Source organism: Leptopilina boulardi, unplaced genomic scaffold (genome assembly GCF_019393585.1).
Source record: "Leptopilina boulardi isolate dan_hultmark-lab unplaced genomic scaffold, ZJU_Lbou_2.1 LbouV2_396, whole genome shotgun sequence".
Taxonomy (NCBI): domain Eukaryota; kingdom Metazoa; phylum Arthropoda; class Insecta; order Hymenoptera; family Figitidae; genus Leptopilina; species Leptopilina boulardi.
The window spans coordinates 300,431-326,492 of NW_026137969.1; the positions used below are offsets into that span (position 1 = coordinate 300,431).

The 26,062-nt window shown below is 22.0% G+C and overlaps 3 protein-coding genes and 2 non-coding genes across 6 annotated transcripts; 3 read left to right on the top strand and 2 right to left on the bottom strand.

The window, feature by feature from the left end:
- The first annotated feature begins 732 nt into the window (after positions 1 to 732).
- Positions 733 to 3,418, top strand: LOC127288866 (splicing factor YJU2). The gene is made up of 2 exons (XM_051316563.1): positions 733 to 1,018; positions 2,255 to 3,418. Exons 1-2 carry the CDS (start codon positions 995 to 997, stop codon positions 3,170 to 3,172), a joined length of 942 nt encoding a protein of 313 aa, XP_051172520.1. The 5' UTR covers positions 733 to 994; the 3' UTR covers positions 3,173 to 3,418.
- A 140-nt stretch (positions 3,419 to 3,558) lies between these two features.
- LOC127288865 (protein Daple-like) lies at positions 3,559 to 13,292 on the bottom strand. Its single transcript, XM_051316562.1, has 11 exons — positions 13,114 to 13,292; positions 12,867 to 12,997; positions 12,570 to 12,752; positions 10,357 to 11,195; positions 9,941 to 10,057; positions 9,611 to 9,705; positions 9,066 to 9,202; positions 8,741 to 8,859; positions 6,448 to 6,784; positions 6,114 to 6,301; positions 3,559 to 4,057 (listed from the first exon to the last, which is right to left on the bottom strand). The coding sequence occupies exons 1-11, from the start codon at positions 13,151 to 13,153 to the stop codon at positions 4,033 to 4,035; spliced, it is 2,211 nt and encodes a 736-aa protein (XP_051172519.1). The 5' UTR covers positions 13,154 to 13,292; the 3' UTR covers positions 3,559 to 4,032.
- LOC127288882 (small nucleolar RNA U3) lies at positions 7,255 to 7,475 on the top strand. The gene has a single exon (XR_007844102.1). It is a non-coding gene; the product is annotated as a small nucleolar RNA U3 (small nucleolar RNA).
- Trnae-uuc (transfer RNA glutamic acid (anticodon UUC)) lies at positions 8,337 to 8,408 on the top strand. Its single transcript has one exon. It is a non-coding gene; the product is annotated as a tRNA-Glu (tRNA).
- Positions 13,293 to 19,708: 6,416 nt separating the features above from the next.
- Positions 19,709 to 25,699, bottom strand: LOC127288867 (protein saal1). 2 transcript variants are annotated; one of them, XM_051316565.1, is made up of 6 exons: positions 25,647 to 25,699; positions 22,173 to 22,445; positions 21,053 to 21,208; positions 20,724 to 20,985; positions 20,190 to 20,639; positions 19,709 to 20,089 (listed from the first exon to the last, which is right to left on the bottom strand). In XM_051316565.1, exons 2-6 carry the CDS (start codon positions 22,371 to 22,373, stop codon positions 19,848 to 19,850), a joined length of 1,311 nt encoding a protein of 436 aa, XP_051172522.1. In that variant the 5' UTR covers positions 22,374 to 22,445; positions 25,647 to 25,699; the 3' UTR covers positions 19,709 to 19,847. The 2 variants fall into 2 exon arrangements, with proteins under 2 accessions (XP_051172522.1, XP_051172521.1); XM_051316564.1 differs by lacking the exon at positions 25,647 to 25,699 and adding an exon at positions 24,744 to 24,965.
- Positions 25,700 to 26,062: the final 363 nt, after the last annotated feature.

The window sequence follows — 26,062 nt, forward strand, 5'->3', positions numbered from 1 at the left end:
AAGCGCCTTAAAATTCAAATATCAGAAATACCATTTGAGGAGCTGGATCAAGAAGACTAGAACCAGGAGAGCGAACTATAGTAGTGGGTAGGGAACGAATAGCTTGGTTAACGGTGGGACGGTCTTCTTAGTTGGGTTAGAGTACCAAAGACTAACACCTTTCTTTAAGTTTGTCGCCAATAACATTCATGTATATTTTTTTATTTTCCTAGAAAATAAATTATCATCTAAATTCTCCAAGTAGACAATTTTAGGTTAAGGAGGGTGGAGGGTAAACATAACGTCAAAAACCTGTCAAAACTAAAAAATTGTTTTTAACGCAAACAAATATATAATAAATATTAATTTCAAACAATTTTAGATGATCTAGATTTACTCCTTTCAAAAAAAATTATTTTTTTCTAAAATATTTTGTCAAGTTTTTCTGTGGTAAAAAAAATTAGCGGAATCAATATGTGTGGATAATATAATTGGTGGAAAAAGAAGGTAGTGGAAAAAAGAATTTGTGGAAAAAAAGATTAGTGGAAAACATGGATTGGATAAACGTGTACAATCGTCTCTCCTGGTTCTAGTCTTCTTGGGTCGCTCGATACATGTAAATTCGATCAGTGCGCTCTTCGTCTTGATGGCAAACACGAGAAGCTTTTCGTTTACAATATTAGAAACTTTCCCTTCCACACGAGTTTAATTACATCATGGTGCAAGTGAAATTAATTAATCTTCCTTCCCAACCCTGTTGTTTATTATTTTACTATTCACATTTGACGTGTAAGATTGTAAAAAAAATTATTTTAAATTTTCATGAAGTGAAATATATATAATATAAATTACAATTATGTTTTATAAATAAATATTAAACTATATTGAAAATGTCTAAAGTTTAGTGCTGAACATAAGTGATTAACGTTACTTTAAAATTCTTCGAAAGTTAACCTCAAATTTCTACGTTTATTTAAATTTTTAACACAAATTTTTTGAAAAAAACACCAACAAAATGTCGGAACGAAAAGTTTTAAACGTAAGTACATAATTGTTTTTTTTTAATTTAAAGAAAAAATGATTTACTTTAAATTAAATTTACTGTTAATTATTAGCGGTAAAAAATTATATAGAAAAATTTTAATACAATATTTATTTTTATATATAAATATTTTAATAAATTATTTAGTATTAATTTTAAAAATTAATTTCAAATATTTTTTTTTTAAAAATAAAAAATTTTAAATATTAAAAAGAATTTTTTTAAAGAGTGGTGACAGTAACATAACCTCAAAATAAAGAATTGTTTTTAATGCAATAATTTAATAAAAATTAATTTCAAACTATTTTAGTTTTTAATTTTTCTTTCATCTATGAAAATAATTGTAATTTTCATCGAATTTTTGTAAAAAAAAAAAAAAAAATTATTTTATTTATTGAAACATTATTTCTACAATCGTAATTTTTTCAACGTTTTTTTTAAAAAAATTCAAAAATTATTTGAGAATAATTTTTGTTTATAATTTTTTTTTTTTTTGAAATTTATTCACGGATTATTTATATTTTTATATTTTTTTAAAATAATTCTAATTTAATCGAAATTCAGAAAATTATTAAATTTTACATTATTTTGAATTCAAAAATGTTTTAAATAATTGAAATTCCAAGATTTTGATTTTATTAGAAATAATTATTTCAACAAAAAATTTTGAATCAAAATTTTTAATAATAGTTCAATTTCAGGAGATTTTGAATTAAAATTTTAGTAAATTAGAATTGATAAAAATTATTAACAAAGTTTCAAACAGTAATTGAATTTTAGAGAATTTTTAATTAAAAAAAAATTGGAATTTTTGAATAATTTGATTGAAATTATTAATTTAGCAATGAATTTTAGATACAAATTTTAGAAATAATTGAATTTTGGAAGAGAAATTTTGCAAAAATAAAAATCCTGTCTAATAAAAATTCGATACTTTGAAAATTATGTTGAGTAAACATTTGTTTAAAAAAATAAATCTGTTTTCAATGCTATTTTGTAAAATAAAAATTTATGTGAAAAATCATTTTTAAAGAATAATCATACGCTCCTACCGTTGTGCAAAAAAACACAAAAGTTAATTGAAATTTATCAATAGATATTTTTTTTTTTTAAATAATCAAGAGAAAAATTATGTTAATTTTATTCCTCAGAATTTTTCTTTCATTTTTTTTTTTTTTTTTTTTGACAAGAAAATATTTACACTTTAATGTAATGTTTCTTTTTTTTCTGCAGAAATACTATCCGCCTGATTTTGATCCATCGAAAATACCTCGTATGAAATTGGCTCGAAATCGTCAATATACAGTACGATTAATGGCACCATTTAATATGCGTTGTAAAACATGCGGTGAATATATTTATAAAGGAAAAAAATTTAATGCACGCAAAGAAGATGTTGAGGGTGAGGATTATTTGGGCATAAGAATTTATCGTTTTTACATAAAATGTACACGTTGCCTGCAGGAAATTTCATTTAAAACTGATCCAAGAAATACGGATTATGAAATTGAAGCCGGTGCATCGCGTAATTTTATGGCATTAAAATTAGCCGAGGAACAAGCGCAAAGAGAAGAGGACGAGGAACGTGAAGAGGAAGCAACAAATCCAATGAAATTATTAGAAAAACGTACACAACAATCAAAACATGAATTAGAAGTATTAGAATCATTGGAAGAGCTCAAGGATTTAAATCGTCGACAACAAACAATTGATTATGAACAAATGTTGGATCAATATGATACAAAATCAGAACGTTTAAAAACAGAAAAAGAACAAGAGGAACTCGATGAGGAATATGTAAAATCGATATTTAAAAAGAAGAATAATAATGATAATTTAACTGTTGTCGAAGAGGAAATTGTTGATTTAGAGGAGAATTATGAGCCAAAGGAGAAATTTTTTAAGCACGATACAAATGAAACATCAACGTCTACAATGGGTGGGAAAAATTTAGCTGTGGAAAATAAAAAAGGAAGTTTGAGTAAAGCAAAATTATCAACATTTGTAAAGAGAAAAGTTGATATTATTAAAACAGTTGATAAAACAAAGAATATTGAAATTAAACAAAGTATTGAAGAAAATAAAATTACAAAACCAAGTGGACTTTCATTATTGGGTGCTTATTCTGACAGTGAAGAGGATAGTAATTGATTTTCATTAAATCTACTGTATCTAATCTATTTTACGTTTTTGATAAAAAAAAAAGAACGTAATTTAAAATTTTGTAAATACAATTTTTCTTGCAATTATCTTTATTATCAGACATTGCCATTTTTTTTATTTTTTGAAAACAAATTTTCAATTTCTTTTTGTAGAAATTCTTTTCTCAATTTTTTCACAATATTTATATCGATAAACTTGTATTATTGAAAATAAAATATAGATATTTAATTTCAATGTCTGGAAAATTATTACAAAATTCGATAATTGTAAAAAAAAAGAATGTTACTAGAAATGAACTAAGATTCAAAATTTACTAACATTTTACAAATCATTTTTTTTTAAATTTTTAAACATTTACAATGAACAAAAAATGGGTTCAATCGAAATTTTTGGTAATAAAATTATAAAAATAAAAATTATTACAAATTTAAGTAATAATAAAATAAAAAAATGTTAATAATTAATAGATGAAATAACTTATGAAGAATTTTTGAATGCATACACGAATTAGGATTAAATTTCGACGAAATAAAATGCAAAAAAAAAAATAAAAATAGAACGAGAAAATGAAAAATCGAACAAATTAACAAGAAATATTAATCAAAATAACGAAAAGCATGTTTTTAAAAATATTACATTTATTTATTTTTTTTTTTTTTGTAAGAATGCATATAAAATAAAAGCCACTACAAATAAAACTTTTATAAACATTCATTAAAAAAAAACACGCACAAAAAAAACTTTTTCCCCAAATTGCACGCGGTTAATTCATCATTATTTTAACAACAAAACAAGATAAAATTTTACATAAAATTTGGACAAATTTTTGTTTTTGATGAAAAAATTCCTTACAGGATACTGAACGTTTTGCTCCTATAAAATAAAGAAAAAAATTTTAGATTTTTAATATTGCAACACGCTCTCAAGTCTGCTTTCAAGGACTAGGCACTCCTGTAAGGAATTTTTTAATTTCTCAGAATTCCTTTTAAAAAAATACAGCGACACTGCAAGAAGTACCTAGCCTATATTAAAGCAGACCAGATGCGGTCATTATTATAATTATTATTTTCGGTAAAAATATTTATGTTAAGTGATATAAAAAATTTAGATAGTTTAAAAAAACTATTTTTTTAAAATAAAATTGGACATTTTAGTATTTTCTTTTTTTTTTGAAGTGTTAAATAAATCAACTAAATTTTTTTTATTCAAACACACAAATTTTCATTTAATAGAATTTTAACTAAATTTTTTTTTTTTAATCGAATTTTTAAATTTAAAAATAATTTATTTCATTAATACCGTGGAGAGAAATTCAAAGTAAATATGAAATTTTATGAATATTTGTATTTTTGTAAATTTTGTACTTTCTTTGAATAATTGCATTTTCTTTTTTTTCTTAATAAAATTTAGTTTGAATTACACGAATTTTTTTGAACTTTTTTTTGAAATTGCTAAAAAAAATTTTTAATATATTTTTCGTTCGTAATATTTTTATATTTTTGTTTGGTAACGTAAAAAATATCAAATCAAAAATTAAACATAGTTTTTTCAAGATTTTTTTCAAATTTTTCGTTTATAAAAACAATTGTTTTGATAGAATTTTATACTTATTAATTTTATTTATAAACAAAAAAAATAATCAACAAAATTATACTTACAATAAATTAATTAATTAAAAAAAGGAAGATCAAATTTTCACAACGAACAATTTTTACTTATCTATATTAAGAAAGAAAAAATTTTTATTCAACAAAATTTTTAAATTTGTGAATTTCTATTTTACCGAAATTCACATTTTATTAAACTTTTAAAACTACGAATTTTTTTACAGAACTTTCATTTGTACAAAATTTGACCGAAATATTAAATAAAAAATTTCTTTTTTTTTATGAAAATTTTCCTAAATATAAATTCTGTTAAATAAAAAATTCGCCAAACTAGAATAAAATTAAAAAAATTATAAAATATAAAATTTCTGCTTAATTCTTTTAAATCAGAATTTAATTGAATAAAAATTCTTCGATATGAAAATTCGGTATAATTTTTAGTAAAAAAATATTTTATAAAATTCTGCTAAATTGAAATTCGATAATTAATTCGAAACCACAAAAATTCCCACAAGTGTAAAATTATTTCTCCCTATTGAAAAAAAAAAAAATTCCAATTCTAATTTTTCCGAGAGACTTTAAAAAAAAATTAAAATTTGCCAAAAATGTAAATAATTCCCTATACAGTATATTGTCGAACACGAATAGATGGTGTTTGTTTTCGTGGCGATTGATAATCACAATATGGTCGATTAAATCGAAATGTTCTCTTTTTATAACCACGAAATATTGATTCTTTACTTTGACTTCGTTTTCGATTGCATTTAACATATTTTTTTCTCAATATTTTATTTCTAGATGAATGAAATTCTCTAGTTGGTGAATTATTATCATCATTATTATTATTATTATTATTTAAATTCAATGAAAATCTAGGACTCGCTAAAGGCTTTAATAACCAATCATATTGAGTTTTTTTTATTTGATAGGCTAGAACTTGAGCAGTATTCGCTGTAGTTGCCATCAATAATTGAGAATTTTTCAATGATTTTCCACCTCCTTTTAATCGCTCAATATTATAATTATTTGAAGAATTTTTTTCCTTCTCAAAAAAACGTGGGGAATTTTTAATTCGTGATTTTAAAATCGAACGATTAACAAATAATTTATTATTATCATTATTATTACTATTATTATTATTATTATTAATAATAGTTTTAGGCGAATTGGAAATTTTTTTTCGTCCTAATGAGGAAATTTGTAATTCTTGAAATAAATTTTTAGTTGTGGTTTGTGAAAGATGAGGGGAGATAATTTTTAATGGGGATTTTGGAAATTTTTTAAGAGCCGCATTATTTTTATTATTATTGTCCTCGACATACCGATTTGTTTTTTCTTTAGCTGACATTTCTAATTGTGCAATTCGACTCTCTAAACGTATTCTTTGTGCTTGTGCTCTATCCTGTTGTTCCTCCATTTGTTTTAACATTTTTTCCAATTGCATTATTCGCATTTGTTTACCCTCGAGAGCTAAAATTATTTCCTGAAGATCCTCCGCTTTTGATGTGCTCTATATATATAAAATATATATTTTTTGTATTTTAATTAAAAAATTTTTATTTTATAATTTTTTTAATTTAAAATTTTAATTTTTGATGAAAAAAAAAAATTTCAATCGAAAAAGAAATATTAATAAGATTTATATTTTTAACTCACCGGTTGTTTTAAGTCGTGTTCAATTTTTTTCTCTTCATTCTGATTTGATGGCTTATTATTATTATTATTATGATTTTTCATCTCGTCTCTTGCTTTGAGAATTTTACCTTGATTATGTTGAATGCACTCGAGTTCAATTTGTTTTTGGGATAATTCAGCTTCGAGTTTTTTATTTTTCTTTGCAAAATCAGTAAGAGTGCATTTTAAATCCGAATTCTGTTGTTGTAAATCAATTATAAATGCACTCCAATCGGCTTTTCCATTTTCTTTACATTGATTTTGCAGACGAGAATGTAATTCAAGTAATTGTTTCTGAACCATTTCTCCCTTGGTCACACTAATAGAAAAATTATTTTTTTTTATTAATTAATTACTCAAAAAATTACCAACCCAAAAAAAAAATTGTTTTACAATTTTGTAAAATTTTTGTATTTATTGTAATTTGAAAATTAAAAATAATTTTATTATTCCATTTATTTAGAAAAAAAAATTACTAATTTCAACAATCAACTTACTAAGACTAAAAATATAATAAAAAAAATCCCTAATTACAATTTGTTACAAAATTATTGGTAAATAATTTTTTTTTTAATTTCAATTAAATTAAAAAATGAAATATTGTAGTATTTAATTTTTCAAAATTAAATTTTTGAACGCGGGAAAAAGTTAAACCAATGAGAACGCAGCAAGTGGGAGGTCAAGCATGATAGTTGAAATGGCGCTCAACAGAGGGCTTGTCTGAATCACTCTCACAAGCGAGATGCGGAGAAAATAGTATAAGTAGTCGTGGCGAAACAACGAAAAGACAAGATCATACTTCACAGGATCATTTCTGTAGTATATCTTCACGTCCTCTCTACCCAAAAGTGGAGTCGATGCAGCCACGATGATGAGCAGTAGCTCTTCTCTCTGAGCGTGAGAGACTGCTGGCGAGATCGATTTTTTCATCGATCTTTCCAGTACTCGAGGATCGTTCGTCTTCTGCAGTTTGTGCAGAAGGTAATGGGAGTTTGGGCGTTCTGAGTGGTCTTTTATTATTTATTAAAAAATTTAAAAAAAAATTGCAAAATTTTATTCTTTAATAATTTAATTATCTTAAAAATGATTTTATAATTTTTTATTTAATCTTTAACGTCCGAGAAATATTATTAGAGGTGAAAATGAACGAATAATTTAATATTTACAAAAAGTATATAAACTGATTTTATAATTTGTCTACTGGCTAGGATACCTTGATATTTGCCAACATAACCTCAAATAAAAATGGAATTAAAAAATTAAACGAAAATGATACTAATGTGGGTATTAATATAGAAAATAATAATAATGATACCGAAGATAAATTGAGGACCGTATTAGACAAATTCAAAGATGACATATTTAAGTTCTTTACATCGGAACTTAAAACAATAAATGAAAAACTGGACAAAAATATTGAGATGACGAAAGTTACCTGTAAAAAATTAAATATTGAATATGTCTATTATGGACAACAATTTAAATAACAAAGAGTGGATTAGTTTAAAATATATGAAACCCGATATAACATTGATCTCTGAAACAAAATTAAATAAAAAGCACAATTCTACATTGAAAAATTAAAATATAATACGAGACGACAGAAATTCTGATCATGGAGGGGGAACTGCCATAGTTATAAAAGATAGCATAAAATTTACTAAAATAAATTTAAAAACAACTAATCAAATAAAAACAATAGAAACAACTATAATTAAAATAGAAATTAAAAATGCACAAAATCTTTTCATAATTAGTGCATACGCTCCTGGCCACACAAGGTTTCCTTTTTTTCAACACTTTTTGTCGAAATAATTAATTTGTTTTTTAAACGCTTCCTCTTTATTGGCTAAAAAAATTCATCTCCCAAGTCCCATATGGTCTAGTGGCTAGGATACCTGGCTTTCACCCAGGAGGCTCGGGTTCGATTCCCGGTATGGGAAATTTTTTTTATTTTTCACTTATTTTTTTATAAATTTTTATTTTTGATCTACTCTTTTATTTATTATTTTTTTTTATTTTTACTTGAATTTATTTTTTTAAAAAGTATAATTAATAGATAATTTCATCATTAAACTATTAATTATTATCACTTTCCTAAAGCAGCAAAAATCAAAATAAATCCAAATATTTATATCCTTTTATAATATAGAAAATTAATTACAAAAAAAACTTTAAAATTCTATTATGTTCCTCCTTATTTTTCTTATGTTAAATAAAATTCGAATATATAAATAAAAACTGATTAAATATGAAGAAAATTCATATTACTTACGCAGTTTTAAGATTCTTTTTCAATTGAACATTTTCTTCTTTAAAATTTTTCAATTCATTCGTTGTCCTCAATAAATCTGAGATTAATTGATTTTGTTTCTCTTCAATTACTTCCTGTTCCTGAAACATTAATCAGAAAAACAACAATTTTTTTTTTCTCTCACAATTTTGAATATGAAAGTATAAATATCTAAAAATTATATTAAATGATTGAAAAAAAAAATTTAATTTCTATTTTTGATTGAAAAAAACATTAACGATAATTTCATACAATTTTTTGGGAGTTTTCTAAATATGTTGGAAATTTTTAATTATAAACAACCTACAGATACTCGATTCATGGCGGCTATTAAATCTACTCTTTCTCTATGTAGCTGATCGATTCTTTCCTCTTGCTTTAAAATTGTCGATTTTGCATCTTCCAATTCATTGCATAATTTTGTTTCATTTAATTCTTCAATGGCTATATAAAAACGAAAAAATATTACACACAATTCTAATTTTAATATATATAAAAGAAAAATAAAAAATAATTAAATATTTTATACTATGAAAAAAAATTTAATTTCATTCAAATAAAATCTGTTACTTGACTATTTAATAAATAAATATTTCCTTGAAGCAAATAATTTTTATTTCGTTTATTAATTAATTTAATAAATAGGTAATAATTAAATTTTATTGGTTTCAAATACCAAAATTTATTGGTTTAAATACAGTTTTATTTTTTTATTCAAATAAAAATAATTTTTACAAATAAATATTTGATAATAGTCAAATTATCGATTATTTAAATCAAATAAAAAAAATTTTTCATTGTATATTCTAAAAGTTTGTTAAAATAATATAAAAATGAACAAAAAATAATGACCCAATGATTCCGCTTTTAACGTCAGTTCTTTATTTTCATTTTCCAAATTTGCACTGTATTCTTTTAATTCTACTAATTTAGCCTCTAATTGCAATCTAAAATTACAATAATGCCATAAATATTTTATATAATAGAATACAATAATAATAATAATGATAATAATAATTTTTCTAAATTAAAAAAATATATTTTGTAATATTACATTTTTAAAATATAATCGATTAAGTCTCCAAGAAAAATTGATGAAAAATAGTTTTAAAAATTAAAAAAAAAAACAAACAATTTTTTAGCTTTTATAAATTAAAGTTAAATTTTAATTTAAATAAATACCTCAATTGTTTTTCTCGGTCAAGTTCTTTTATTCTCTCTTCGAGTTGATTCATTGTCTTTTGAGCGGCTTCAAAAGAATTAGTCTTTTTCGACAACTCCTCCGTCAAACTGGCAAGACTGTAAAAATTATTTAAAAAAAAAAAAAAAAAAAAATTATCAAGAACGACCGCAGTAAAATTTTAACTCATTCAAATTTACAAACGCTCATTTTTTCTGCAAAATTAATCAGAATAAATAATTTTTCTATTTATTACAGTTTGGAAAAAAAAAATATTTTAACCATTTTGTAATTTTTACTATTTTAAAATTGAAATTTCAAAAAATTATTTTCTATTAATGTTCATCAAGTAGGGAAAAATATATATATTTTTTTTCCAATTTTTTTTGGAAAATTGAAAATGAAAAAACAAACAAACCGTGATTCGAGATTTTCCTTTTGACTCTCCAATTTATTGATAGCACTCTTATTGCTTCTTGCACTTTTTTGCACATCCTTTGTTTGTTGTTCCAAAAATATTTCCTTTTGCTTTAATTGTGATTTCAATTGTTCAACAGAATTTTGTAATTGATTAATTTTTCCCTCACCATTATTTACTTGTATTTCAAAATCTCTCAATTTACTTCTCAATTTTGTCATTTGACTTTCAACATGACTTTTTCCCTCCTTAAGTTTTTGTGATTTTTCCATTTCACTATTGAGTAAATTTTTTAATTTCTCCACTTCAATGAAATTTTGTTCATTATTTTTGGAATTTTTAAAATTCTCCCTATAACTCTGACATTCAATCCAAAGTGATTCAAATTTTTTCGTTAAATTTTCAATCAATTCAAATTGTTCCCTCTTTGTGTTCTCTAATTTTTCAATTAATTCATTATCCTCGTTGCGAAATATTTCAATTTTTTCATTTAATGCAAAATCATTTTCACAATCTTGATGATCGTATTCCATAACCCATGTGACAATTTCCATTCGATCGTTTAAAACTTTTTTACAAAATTCCGTTAAACTATTTGGAATTGATTGTAAATTTAATTCAATATTTTCCATAAATTCATTATTAATATCACATTCAGGAATATTATTGATAATTGTTGATTCAATTTGAATTGGTATTTGTGAATCGAAACGTTTTTCTTTTTCTGATGTGCATTGTATTAAACCAATTTCATCCGGTTTACCGGGATCTTTTGCACCCAATGCAATTACTTTTTCACGTAATTGTAATACTTCATTATACATTTCAATAGCAACTTTCTAAAAAAAATATTTTATACATTTTTATTTTTTAAAGTAAAGAGAATTTTTTATTTTCATTAAAAAAAAAAATTTCTATTTCCTCAGTTTTTTTAAAAATAATTTTCACAGGTCTCGAATTTTACGACATTTTTTTACTCTTTTCGATTTTTTTATGAGTTGCTATTTTTTTAATAAAATTTTTACAAAATTTTTTAATAAAATACAATTTTTTGTCGTTTACAATGCAGCTCTTCCAAAATTTAATTAATTAACAAATTTTCAAACAAAAATTCTTTGCTAAATTAATTATTTTCAATAATTTAATTCAAATTCTTCAAAAATACAATTATCTGAAAATATTTTTCAATTAAAACTTGTTAAAAATTCAATTATTGTTTAAAATTTCTGAAAAAATGATAATTTGAGAAAATAAAATAAAAAAATAAAATGAAATAAAAATTTCAATTAAAAATCACATGAAATTCAATTATTTTCAAAAATCTAAACTTAATAATTTAGTAAGTAATAATTAATATTAATAGTTAATAATAATTTCAATCAAGTTCTTAAAAAAAACACAATTATTTAAAACTGGTTTTAGTTTAAAATTCAGTAAAATTTTACTATTCACTGAAATTAAAAAAATCTTCAGCAATAAAAATTTTCAAAAATTTCAATTTGAAATCTTTTGAAATTCAAATTACTTCTAAAAATTTTAATTTAAAACCTTCTAAAATTTTCAATAATTATAAAAATCGACTGAAAAGACTTCTTTTGTACATTAAAGTAGATCCTAGGCATTTTTTCAAAATATAATTAAAATATAATTAAGTTTTTTTGATAATTTTTTATTTATTTATTTATTTTAGAGTAATTTTTTCTTTTCAATTAATAAAAATTTTCCCATTCCCTCAGTTTTTATTTTGTTATTTTTAAAAAATAATTAAAATTTCTTGTTTTAAATAAAAAAAAATTTTTTAATTTTTTAATAATTTTATTTTACAGGTATTTTATTATAATTTTTTATTTTTATTTATAATTAAAAGTTTTTCAATTCCCTCAGTTGTTTTTTTTAGTTATTTTCAAAATATAATTAAGAATTTTTTATAATTTTTTTTTACAATTTACATTTTTTAGTTTCGTATATTGAATAAATAAATAAACAATTAAATTTTTTGTTTTTATTTAATTAAAAATTTTCCTTTTGCCTCCGTTTTTTTTTATTTATTTTTAAAATATAATTAAAATTTTTAATAATTTTTTTTTCACTTATTTTAATATAGTGAAAAAATGTACATGTTGACTAAAAAAAATAATTAATAATTTTTTATTTTCATTTCATTAAGTTTGGAAAAAGAATTTTTATACCAAAAAATAAAAATAAAAACTCACGTGCTTATTTTCCATTTCTCTTCGCACGACATTGTAACGATTTTTCTTCGTTAAATATTGATTTTCAATTATTCGTTTCTGCGAATTATTCGATGCCTTTGTAATTCTTGCAATTGACGAAGATCGTGCACGATTTTTTGAATTTGAACGTTGTACTAAATTTTCATTTTCCGGTAATTCTGCCTATAATGAAAATTTTGTACTATTTATTAAATGATTTCTATTTTTTAATGACTACAATGAAAAATAAAAAGAAAAAAAATTAGCTCTGATAATTATTTTTTTTTTTTTCTTTACTTTTGATGCTGAACATGTTCCGATTGTTGATTTACTATTAATTTTCTGACGTGCAGAAATTGGAATTGGTTTCTTTAAATAACTTTTATTTTTTACATTGTCAGAATGAAAAGTGTCACTTTCTCCTTTACCTGTAATTTTTCAATAAAAAAAAAAACAAACATTTTTTTTACAAAATTATGTCCTTTTTGTGTAAATTTTGGTTGATTATTAATTATTAATTATTAATTATACAAATTATACTCACAGGAAACAGAATTGAAATTTTCTAAATTTGTCGTTGACATTGTTCAAATGAATTATTCGCTTTTATCATATTTTGTGAAATTTTGAATTATTTTATTTTCATGTGCACTGGGGATGTATGTTTTTTTTTGTAAAAAAAAAGGTATAAAAATACGTTTAAGTTTGTACTTGACTTTTACGTCAAAAAATAAGAGAAAAACGCGATATAATGCCACGAACTTCAGATTCTATAGATACGAAAATAATGAAAATAAATAAATAATTAGAAAAAAAGAGGTAAAAATAATTATTTTCGTTTATTAAAGGAACAAATTTAAATTATTGTTCTGAAATTATTAAATTATTATTTTAATTTTAAATTAATTAACATTTTTAAATAAATAAATTTCAGTTTTAAAATATTTAAATTATGTTTTTAAACTTTTTAGAAAAAATACATATATTTTTTAAAAATATTTTCCAAAATTATAATTTTAAAATAAAATATCCAAAATTATAATAAAAATGAAAAAAAAATTCAAACATATTTTAAAAATGATTTTACGATTATTGAGAAGTATGAATCCTTAAAAAATAATTATTCCTTAAAAATGAATTTTTCTCATAAATTTTAATTTTACAAAATAGCATTTAACAAAGAATTTTTTTTTTAAACGAATGTTTACTTAACGGAATTTTTGAAAGTATTGAATTTTTATTTGACAGAATTTTTATTTTACAAAATTTCTCTTTACCCAACTGTTTCTTGAAAAGAATTCTAATTTAATCTATTTTTAATTTATTATAATTCTCATTGAGTATAGAATTTTAAGTAATTTGAATTTTTAAATCCTAAAACTTGGAATCGAAAGTTTATATTAAATATTTAGTAATTTAAAACAATTTTAATTAAAAATTTCCAAAAATTCAATTATTTCTAAAAATCTTAAATCGAACTCTTCTAAAATTCAATTATTTATAAATTTGTATCTAAAATTCTTTGCTAAATTAATAATTTCAATCCAATTATTCAAAAATTCAAACATTTTTTAATTAAAAATTCTCTAAAATTCAATTACTGTTTGAAAATCTGTTAATAATATTCAGCAATTTTAATTTAAATTTTTTGTTGCAATAATTATTTCTAATAAAATCAAGATCTTGGTATTTCAATTATTTAAAATATTTTTCAATTCAAACTACTCTAAAATTCAATTGTCTGAATTTCGGTTAAATTAGAATTATTAAAAAAAAAAAAAAAAGATGGTTAAAGAGAAATTTTTGTAAAATAAAAATTCTGTCAAATAAAATTTGCCAAATTAAAAATTCTATTGGGTAAAAGTTCGTTTAAAGAGAAATTGTGTTAAATGCTATTTTGAAAAATGAAAATTCGTGTAAAAAATAATTATATAAAGCAAGTAGTTCACGCGGCCAATAATAAATAATAAACTTGGCGCGATTTTACGAATCAAAAAATTCGCTAAAATTTAAAATTCTTGAATTCTGTCTTTTTTAAATTATTTTTTTTTTTAGAAAAAAGTAGCATTTAGTGGATTTTGGCTAAAATTAGTAGCAAAAAAGTAGCCTCGTTGAAAAAAACTATTAAAATTAGTTACACAGGCCTCGGATCTACTTTAAGATACAAAAATAGTCGTTTTAGTCGATTTATATTCGAAAAAAGTCGATTTTTTTATTTTAACAAAATTTAATTAGTTAAATTACTTTAAATAACTAATGTTATTAGATATTAAATTCATTTTATTAATTCTGTAATGAGAATAATTCTATAAAAATATTATCAAGAAAATTTACTTCCAATATTTCAGAATCGAACTAATTGTAAGATAAATTTTCAAAATTTTATTTAAGTAGGACAAATTTCGAAAAAAAAGTTTTTAAAGTTCCATTTTTATAATTTTTTTAAGTTTGATTTAAGCAATTTAGAATTAAAAATTTTGTCATAGTTTTTAGTTTTGATGGTGAAAAAAATTTCAGACAATACTTTATCAAGTTTTACAGAAGTAAAAATAATTTATTAAAAAATTTTAGATTAAACATTTTTTAAAAGTAATTGAATTTTCAAAGATTTACAATTTAAAATTTTTTGAAATTAATTGAATTTAAGTTAATTTTTAATTAAAAATTTTTGATGATTTTATTTTTTATTTATTTTATAATTTTTTTATTTTTATTTATAATTAAAAGTTATTTTCAAAATATAATTAAGAATTTTTTATGTTTTTTTACAATTTACATTTTTTAGTCCCGTATATTGAATAAATAAAAAAACAAATAAATTTTTTGTTTTTATTTGATTAAAATTTTTCCTTTCCCCTCAGTTTTTTTTTTATTTATTTTTAAAATATAATTAACTTTAATTTTGAAGTCCCTTAAATAAATAAATTAAAATTTTTAGAAATAATTGAATTTCATAAGATTTCGTTAATTTTCAAACAATAATTAAATTTTACAGAAGTAAAAATAATTTATCAAATAATTTTAGATTAATATTTTTTGAAAGTAATTGAATTTTCAAAGAATTACAATTTTGATTTTTTGAAATTAATTCAACTTTAAGTTAATTTTTAATTTAAAATTTTTGATGATTTCACTCAGAAATGTTTTAAAAAAGTAATAAAGTCTTTCACTTTGAAGCCTGTAGTATATATTTAAAATTTTTACATTGGTTTACATTTTTTTTCTTCAAATTTTACATTAGTTTATAAATTTTCTCAAAAAATAGTCATAAAATCATTTTTTTTTCTGAATATCGAATAACGTAAGTAATAAAAAAAAAACAAATTAAAAAATTAGTTAATGCGAAATATGTAGTGAAAATTACATATTTTCAAAATCGTAATTCGTAACAAATTTTAAAATATTTACGTCTAAAAAATTATTTTAAAAATTACAGTAAAATTACAATTTTAAAAGACGAATTTTTAAATACATTAAAATTTTTCGCAATTATTTTTTTTAACCAATGAAAAAGAAAAAAAAAAGAAGAAAAAATTAAAGATCTAATTTAATTTTCTTCATTTTTGGCGTCGATACATGGGAGAATAATTCTTTTAATAAATTCGAATGATTTTGAACAAAATGATTATAACCCTCTGATTCAAGAATACTTTTCATTTGATTACGAATAAAATTTAATGCACGTTCTTTTAATTCAAATGAATTACATTTATCGGCCCAAACAAGAACATCAAGCGCCGTATCGACATCAATATTTTTACATAATTCCTGTGCACAAATTAATTTCAATCCTTTAATATCATATTTATCAGATAATTCGAGTAATTTTTCTGTATCCTTTTCTAAATTATCAATTTTATCTGAATAAAAAAATTGTAACATTTTCTCAACATATTCAGGTTCAGTGTTGTCAATTATTATTTCACTTTCAATATTTTCAAGCATATTTATTTGAAACATTGCCATAAATACAGGTGATCTTGCCGCCAATATACATTTATGTGCACGATATTCTTTATCGTTAACCAATAATTTTACGTCTGTTAATAAATTATTTTTCAATATCATTGTCATATCATTGGCAATATTATTTTCCATTGTTATATCAATATTATTGTTACGACATATAAATATTGAATCCATACGTGAAATTTCACATAATAAAAAAAGATTGCCATTAACGAGAAAATTATTTGATTCTTCTTTATCGACGAGAAGAAAATTTTCAAATATTATTTTTTCACCTTTTGTAATATTACGTGCATATGCAATTTCATGAAATGAACTTGTCATATTTTCATTTATTGTATGAATTTTAATTTCATAATTATATGTGGGTGAAACTTTTGTTGTAAATGTTAATGATATTGACATCCATTCATTAAAATTTGCACTCAAAAAACATTGAACATTTGAATCGTCATTTAATATAAATGATGTTGTATCAATGTGATCATTAATTTTAACAAGTGATTCAAAATTTTTTAATGACCATGTATATGTTGTTTGTAGTGATTTTATTTTTGTTTCACCATAAAAATCAGATTCGGCAATGAGAATTTTCTTTAATTTTGGCGATGGAATTTCTAATTTTGAAAATACAGCACTATTACGAGAATCGTTTTCAAATTCTTCCATTTTTTTTTTTTTATAAATACTTTCACGAACAAATTTAAAATATATTTACTGTTTTTTGATGAAATTTTAATGTTTCTTTTAGGCTATGTGCACAATAAACTTTTTTTTTTATGACAGTGAACATAAAGGCCTAAGCAGAATGACTACGATTACGATTACGGGAAGCATGAGATAGAAAAGGACAGAGATAGTATCTGTCCTTTTCTATCTCATGTTTCCCGTAATCGTATTCTTAATCGTGGTCATTTTGCTTAGGCCTTTATGTTCACTGTCATAAAAAAAAGGCTATTGTGGACATAGCCTAAAACTGTTATGGCGCGGTCACAACTTTACATTGTGACCAATTGTGACATAAAATAGTTGAAGGGACAACAAAGCAGACAGAGATTGTTAAAAACTAATTGAATAAATGTTTAAGGTGAAAAACATGTAAGTAATTTAATTTAGTTATAATTTATTCTGTTAAATAATTAATTTTTTAACTGAAACCTGTCACTAGTCTTCTTGTTGCAAATGCAATCGGAAGAATGAGTTAGAGAAGGATAGACATGTTGTTTGTCCTTCTCTATCTCATTATAATAGACTAACCTGTTTAAAAAAAAGTTATTCATAAAAAAAATTTTATCCAAATGAAAATATTGACTTTAAGATTAAAGTTCCATTTTTTTTAAATAATTTTTTCAAATCTGATTTAAGCAATTTAGAATTTAAAATTTTGTCATAGTTTTTAGTTTTGATGGTGAAAAAAATTTCAGACAATACTTAATCAAGTTTTACAGATTTTTAAATAAAAATTTTATTAAATAATAATAATTTTGGAAGAGTTAAAGTCGAAATTTTTAGAAACAATTGAATTTCAAAAGATTTTGTTAATTTTCAAACAATAATAAAAATTTACAGAACTAAAAATAATTTATCAAAATAATTTTAGATATCGTTGGACAAAATTTTATGTCTACAGACATACATACAGACAGACATTTTTTTAAAGACCCATTATTTCGGCATCAGAAAGTCTCAAAACGTCGAGATTTACTGGAATTAGAGAATGTTCAAAATCGCCCAAATGTAATATTTTCTCATTATGATGAGAATGTAAAAATTTATAAGATATTGCAGACAAAAATACAATAATTTAAAAACTTTTCAATAGTGAAAAATGTTTTCAGATAGTTGAATTTTCAAAGAATATTATAAAAATCATTAAAAATAATTGAATTTCAGTTGAAATTATTCAATTTTTTAAAAATTTTAGATGGAAAATTTTAGAAATAATTAAATTTTAGAAGCTTTTAAATTGAAATTTTTGAAAATAATTGAATTTCAAAAGATTGTGTTAAATTTCAAACAATAATTATAATAAGAAAATTTTTTATTGATTTTTGTTGATGAAGAATTTATTAAAAATCACATAAAAAAATTGAATTCGAAAAAGTTTTTAATTGAAAAATGCTTTCAGATATGTAATTGAATTTTCGAAGAATATTATAAAAATCATTAAAAATAATTGAAATTTTTACAAATAATTAAATTTCAAGTAATTTTCAATTACAAATTTTTGGTAATTTTATTTGCTAATTTCTTAAAAATTATAAACAATTATTAAATTTCATAAAAATTTTAATTGATAAATAGTTTAAGATAATTGAATTTGTGAGGATTTTTATTAAAATTATTAAAAATAATTAATTTTAGTGAAGAAGTTTAGTTAAAAATTTGTTAAATAATTGAAATAAAAAAGATCTGAAGAAGATTTTGTACTCTAAACTAAAAAAAACGTATTTTGTTCAAAAAATTTTTTAAAAAAATGTTTAAAAAAAAGTCAAAAAAGTCTCATTTTATTAAAATAAGTCGGAAAAAGTATACAAACATGTATTAAATTTGTTATAAACTTTCCAAAAAAAGTTTTAAATGAAAATTTATACAAAATATAACTAAAATGTCTAGGAATTTTTTTCGGTAAACAAGGTATTATATTTGATAAGCTTTCAATAATAACTATATGATAGAAACATAAAGAATTTATCTACAATTGCGGATTAAAAAAAGAATTGAAAAAATGCATATAAATTTTTTTATATTAAAAATTAGTTTATCAAATTGAACAAAAAAAAAGTATTTATTTTGATAGAATTTCTATGGAAAATAATTGATAGAATCTTATACAATATACACAAATTTGCGGATGCAAAAATTGTATTGAAAAAGATTAAAATTTTGTCCTCTCAAATTCTATTAAAAATAATAATTCGTTTTGATAGACTTTCTATCCAAAATTATTGATATAGTATATCTTATATAAATAATATTCATAAAATTGCGAATTCAAAAATAGAATTGAAAAGTATTAAAAAATTTTTTCATCAAATTTTTATTTATTTATTTACACTTGTCTTTCCACTAGCTGTGGATAAAAGGGAGTTTTTAATATTAGATTATTAGATTCATTTTAAAATAAAACAACATTGTAAATAAAAATAGTAAACCTTGCTTTTATTTCATTATCTGATAAATAAGAAAAAAAAATTATGTACTTACATATATATATTATAATTTTTTTTTTTATACTGTCAACGAGTTATATTAAATACTATTTAAATAAAAAATCACATACATATATATGTATTTAAAAAAAATATATTACAAACTTAAACAGGAAAGAATTTCTTGAAGTTTATGAATTTTATCTTTTGAAGTTTTAACATTTGTTGTTTTCATTAAATTATTCACAGTTTCTTTATCACAAAGTCGTAAAACAGTGGAAAGTTCTTCAATCTCGAGTATACCTAAAATTTCAATCCAATAATTCACTAAATAATTTAAAAGTACTTTTAATGCATTTTCAGGATCTTTTTCAATTTCACTTTGAAAATTTTCCATAGCTGCAAAAAAAAGTTTATCATTATTTTTAACGTAAATATCATTATTATTATTATTATTATTATTATTATTATTATTATTATTATTATTATTATATTTTACCTGAATATAAAACGCTCATTATTTGAAGAATAACTAATATCACTTCAGAACCAAAGTGAAATTCATTTTTTTGACAAATCAATACAATATCAACAGTTCGTTGAATGCAATGAAATATTTGTTCATCTAATGGAATTAAATTAAATGATTGTGTGAATGGTCGTAAAATTTTCCACATAATTTCCGTGAGTTTACGAAAATTTTCATCATTCTCATCGTCAGAAAAATGTAATAATTCCATTTTTGTTATTTTTGTTATTATTGAAAGCCAATTGTCAATTGATTTTAATTTTAATGTTGAATGACTTTCATTTGATCCTTGCATTATTTGTGTAAGTGATTCCAATAGAGCAGGTGTTAAATGATCGATAATAAATAAATCTTTAAGTGCATTCGATTCTAATAATGCAAATGTGGCAATAAAATCGAGAACCGCCATTAATAAATTGTCTGAAATTTTATTTTGAAAAAATTTCTCTCTGATTAATTATAATATTATATATTTTTTTTTTCGAATAATTATATATAATTTACCTTTCATTGAACTATTGAGAATAAAAATAAGTGATTCGCCAAGAAATTCACAATCTTTTAATTTTGTTAACCAAATTGAATTTGAATTTTGTTGAATACACCAAGCGGAAGCTTGTAATATTCTAATAAGTTGAACAAGTGTTTCGGAATCCTCTGAATGTAAAAGATTGAAAATAAGTGAAGTTAATTCTGTATTATTTTCAAGTGCTTCCAATACTTGTTTATCACAGCACATATTTCCAAGAATGCCCAAAATTATTTCCTAAAAATTTTAATTATTTATTTCTTTTGTTTTTAATTGTAATTTTAAAAATTTTTTCTCCTCTCACCGTTAATCTTGGCTCTTCAGACACTTTTAGAGTGAATTCGGACATTTTTAAAAAATCATTTTCCAATAAAAATTTAACAATATCCTTTTCACCTGTCATGTCCCATAAAATACACAATGACTCTTCTAATTCATTAGACCAGCCATCTTCGCAAATCTTTAATAGATGAAAAAATTAATTCAATTTTCAATGAATGTATAGTCAGTTGGGGTAAATGCGGACAAGAGGTTTTGGAGCTTAATTTACAGTTTTAAAATTAAGTTCAACGTCAATATTTTAACCTCAGATCACCTGCAAGAGGTTTTGAGTATTGCCAAGCTTTTATCTTGACAATTGGCAGCAAGATAAAAAAAAAAGTTATCGCTCAATGCAGAAAAACTTGAAAATCAAAGTCAAACTGTTTCAATATTTTGTCGAGCATTTCAAAGAAAACAGACTTAAAAATCATACCAAATTTTTTTCTTATTCCTTATGACTCCCATAACAGAAATTCACTTGAATTTTTGATTTTTGTCAATTTGGTTAATAATAACAAGCTGTCCTCATTTACCCTAAATTTTCAAATTTTTGGGGTAAATGGGGACAGCTTGTCATTATTAACAAAATTAACAAAAATCAAAAATTCAAGTGAATTTCTGTTATGGGAGTCATAAGGAATAAGAAAAAAATTTGGTATGATTTTTAAGTCTGTTTTTTTTTCAAATGCGAGACAAAATACTGAAGTAAAAAAAAAATAAAAAAATTTCAATTGGTTCAACTAATATATCTACTACAATTTTTTCAAGTTTTTTCATCCCTTAATACAATAATATACTTAGGGAAACTTTTTTCTTAAAACTTTCTTAGAAACTGTGCTATCCCCATTTACCCCGAATTTTATGAAATTTTCTAAATCTTTGGGTAAATGGGGACAGTCAGTTTTATGCGTTTAAAGCTTATCTGAATCTGCTGCATAAAATTAATCCTAGGAATGTAAAGAACAACTTAAAAAAAAATAAACCCGCAAATATTGCCTTTTAAAGGAAGAAACTTACGTAATTTGTGAAAAATAGCGATTTTGTCCCCATTTACCTCAACTGACCCTATATATATCTATAAATTATAAAATGCAATCAATCACCTTAGACAATGAAATGAGAGTATTGATTATCCATTTGGAACTGTAAACCGTATCACCAACAGTGTCACCTTTCATTGTATTTCTTTCAATATCATTGAATTGTTGGCTCTCTAATACAGATGAACCTTCGTAGAAATCATTGTCATCGTCATCAACATTTGAATTATTATCATCGTCCATCTCTTCTTTTTCTTTTTTCATAATTATTGAAAACTTTTAAACATAATCAAAGTCACTTTGAATTTTTTTCTATCAATCTATTAGAAAATAATTCTGAAAGAAAATTCTTCCATTTTTAAATGGGACATTTTATGTGAAGTGGAAAATCTCGATATTGGTTTGTTTTTTAATATTATTTTGAAATATTTAAATTTTTATTAAAAATCCATTAGAGTTGAAATTTTTCCAAAAAAATCGATTTTGGAATTTCATAATTTTCTAAAAGTATTATTATTATTATTATTTCTTTATTTTGTCCAAGGAAACCATGAGGACAATCATTAAAGTATAATACAATTCATAATATACACTAATGATAATATAAAAATTCGGGACGCATGAATATTTATTTATTTATTTATTGAAAATATACGGGCAAAGCCCATTCGTACAGAGTATTATAGAGATACATTGTACAAATATGGTTTGTATTAATTGGCTGCGTTGTTGTTAAGGTCGTTGAAAATCAAAATTCGCAAATTTTTAATGAAAGTTTTGAGTTAATTACAGAAAAAATCAATGCTGATGTTAAACTGGTTTGTGTTAAATATGTTTAAAATATAAATTAAATAAAAATTAAATATAAGTATTCTAAAAATCATTAGTTAGAATTTTCATTTGTCATAATTATTTTTGAGCCGAATTTTTTATTTGTTCGAATTAGTATTTTACAGAATTTTCTTCAAAACGATTTTCAATATTACAGAATTTTTATATAACCGAAAATTCACTTCACAAAATTTTTATTTGTTCGAATTTTTATTTGTCAGAATTTTTATTTGCTCGAATTTTAATTTAACATAATAGGCATTTTAAAGAATTTTTTATTGGGTCGAATTTAATTGCATAGAATTTTCATTTTATTTTTTCACATGAATTTTACATTTGTTTGAATTATTATTTGATATAATTTCCATATAACCAATTTTTCTGCAGAATTTTTACTTAACCGAAAAATCATTTAACCGAATTTCTAATTGATAGAATTTTCATTTGTCCGAAATTGCAAATAGCCGAAGCAACAATCGATTTTGGCGCGATTTTTAAAATCAACTAATCACAAAAAAATCTTAAAAATCACCTTGTTTTTGAGCCATTCAAACTCGTATACCCTCTTAATTAAAGGAAAGTAGGTTTTAATTTTGTAGTAAATTTAATTACGTTTGACGTTATGGTTTTAATTTTGAAAATTAGATTAATTTTAACTTCAAAAGTTGAAAGACAAATTTTAGATCAATTTTTCATAGACTTCAACCATTTTTAAAAAAATTTTAAATTATTTTTAAAAATATTTAAAAATATGTAAATTCTGTACATCAATTTGTAGAATGGCATTATTTATGCGGTTTAAAAGTTATTTTTAATTTAATAATTATTAATTTAAATTATTATTATTAATTATTATTTAAATTTAAAATAACTTTTATAATCATAAATAATACCATTTTACAAAATAATAAAACGAGAAGAAATAAGAATAAAATTAAAGAAATTAAATTTCAATTTTTTTTTAAATTTTCAAATTTCAATTTCATTTTAATTAATTTCCAAATTTCTTTAATTAAATTAAATTTCTTAGAATCTACACAATTTAAACTATTTTTAAATATATTTAAAAAATGGTCAAAGTCTACGAAAAATTGATTTAAAATTTGTTTTTTAATTTTTGAAAATAAAATTAATGCCATGAGATCAAATGTCATTAAATTTATTACAAAATTCAAATCTATTTTCCTTTGATTAATAGATTTTTAATAAAATTGTAATATTGAAAAACAAACCAATGTCAAGGTTGTCCGCTTCTCATAGAATGCCCCATATTTATAATATAGATAATAAATATTAATAAAATTAAATTATAATATATTTAGTGTTTGTTAATTAAATTAAATTATTTGTTCACTGAAAAAAAAAAATTTTTTTTCGATTCAAATAATCGGTTACTTGACTATTATCAAATAAATATTTACTTGAACCAAATAATTTTTATTTAAATTAAATAAACTGTATTTGAACCAATAATTTCTGTATTTGAAATAAATACCATCTCAAATAATAATTATTTGATACAAATAAATATTTATTTGATAATAGTCAAATAACCGATTATTTAAACCAAAATAAATTTTTTTTCAGTATATAACAGTAAGGCTATTAATTAATTAATAACTTAATTAACTATTGCCAATATTTAAATTAACTAATAACTATAAAAAATAAAAATGATTAATTTAGGTTTAAATGTATTATAAAATAATAATCGTTTCTGGGCCTTTTAGGCTGAAATAAAATTTATTTATTAATTTCTAAAACAAAAAATAAGTTATAATAATATAAATGTGGCGTTCTAACCTTAAATTATCGATATACACATGAAATTATTATTTAAGTTTTGTAAGCTATAACATTCAAATAATTGATATATTTAGTTATTAAAATTTATTGTCCTTTTAAAAGAAAATTACTATTTTGTTTATTTACTGAAGTTTACTGTAATCAAAGTATTGAAAACACACAAGGTGGTTGAACGCGTAAAATACCTCAGGTAAATTACGTGGTTTTTTTACGCTTTACGGTTAAATAGCAGGTATTTTACGCCGTTAATTTTTGACGCAAAACTGAGGTAAATTGTTCGAACATAACCTACAAATAATTCAAAACTTTCATGGTTTCACGTATATATGTCAATAATAATAATTATTAAATATTATTAATAATATAATTAATAAATATTAAATTGGTAATATTAATAATAGATTATATATTTTATAAAAAAATAATAACAATAATGGTATAAATATAATAAAATTATTAATATTATAATTAATATTATTATTATTATTATTATTATTATTATTATTATTATTATTATTATTATTACATACTTAAGTACATTAAGTAAATTAATATTTTTTTATTAAGAAGTAATATAATTAACAAAAAAAATAAATTCAATAGCAAAAATAGTTTTATATTGCTTTATTAACGTTTTCTTATTATTAAGCATTTTATATAAGCGCGCTTTTTTCGACCTATAAGAGAGTTGTCGTAGCGCAAGCGCAGTAATGTTTAGGTAGGGTCGTTGGCAACCACCATTTAGCAGTGTCCAAATTTTGTCAAATCCGTCATTAAGAATATGCTCGCATGTTTTTCGATTTCTCAAAAAGTGCAATCTTAAAATTTGAAACGAATTGAACTATTGAATGAAGTCTTATTCAAACTTTAAAATACCAGGTAATGGCTGTATGTACGCACCTTAAAGGACGGTACGGTGATCCGGTGCCAATGTAAACCTTGTGTACACGACACAAGAAAATCTGAAGTGAAGTGAAGTGAAGTCATCAGGGTTGCGTACGTAATATACTTGACGTAAATTACATGGTTTTTTACATGTATATTACGTATGTAATTTACGTGCTTAGTTTTTTACGTAATTTACTTTTTCAAAATGGCCGCTTAAACTCCGTGATCCTGAAAATAAAATTGAGTGGCACAATTGCAAATTGCGAAAAATAAAATGCGTAGAGGTGGAAGGCCGCGAAATTCTTTTTGGAAGGAATTGTCGTATGTTTTGGTGAAACTCGATGGGAAAAATGCAGCATTTTGTCCTGGGTGCAAGAGAACTATGACAAATACTCCTTTTTCATCAGTTTTCAAGCGTGAAAATTTTA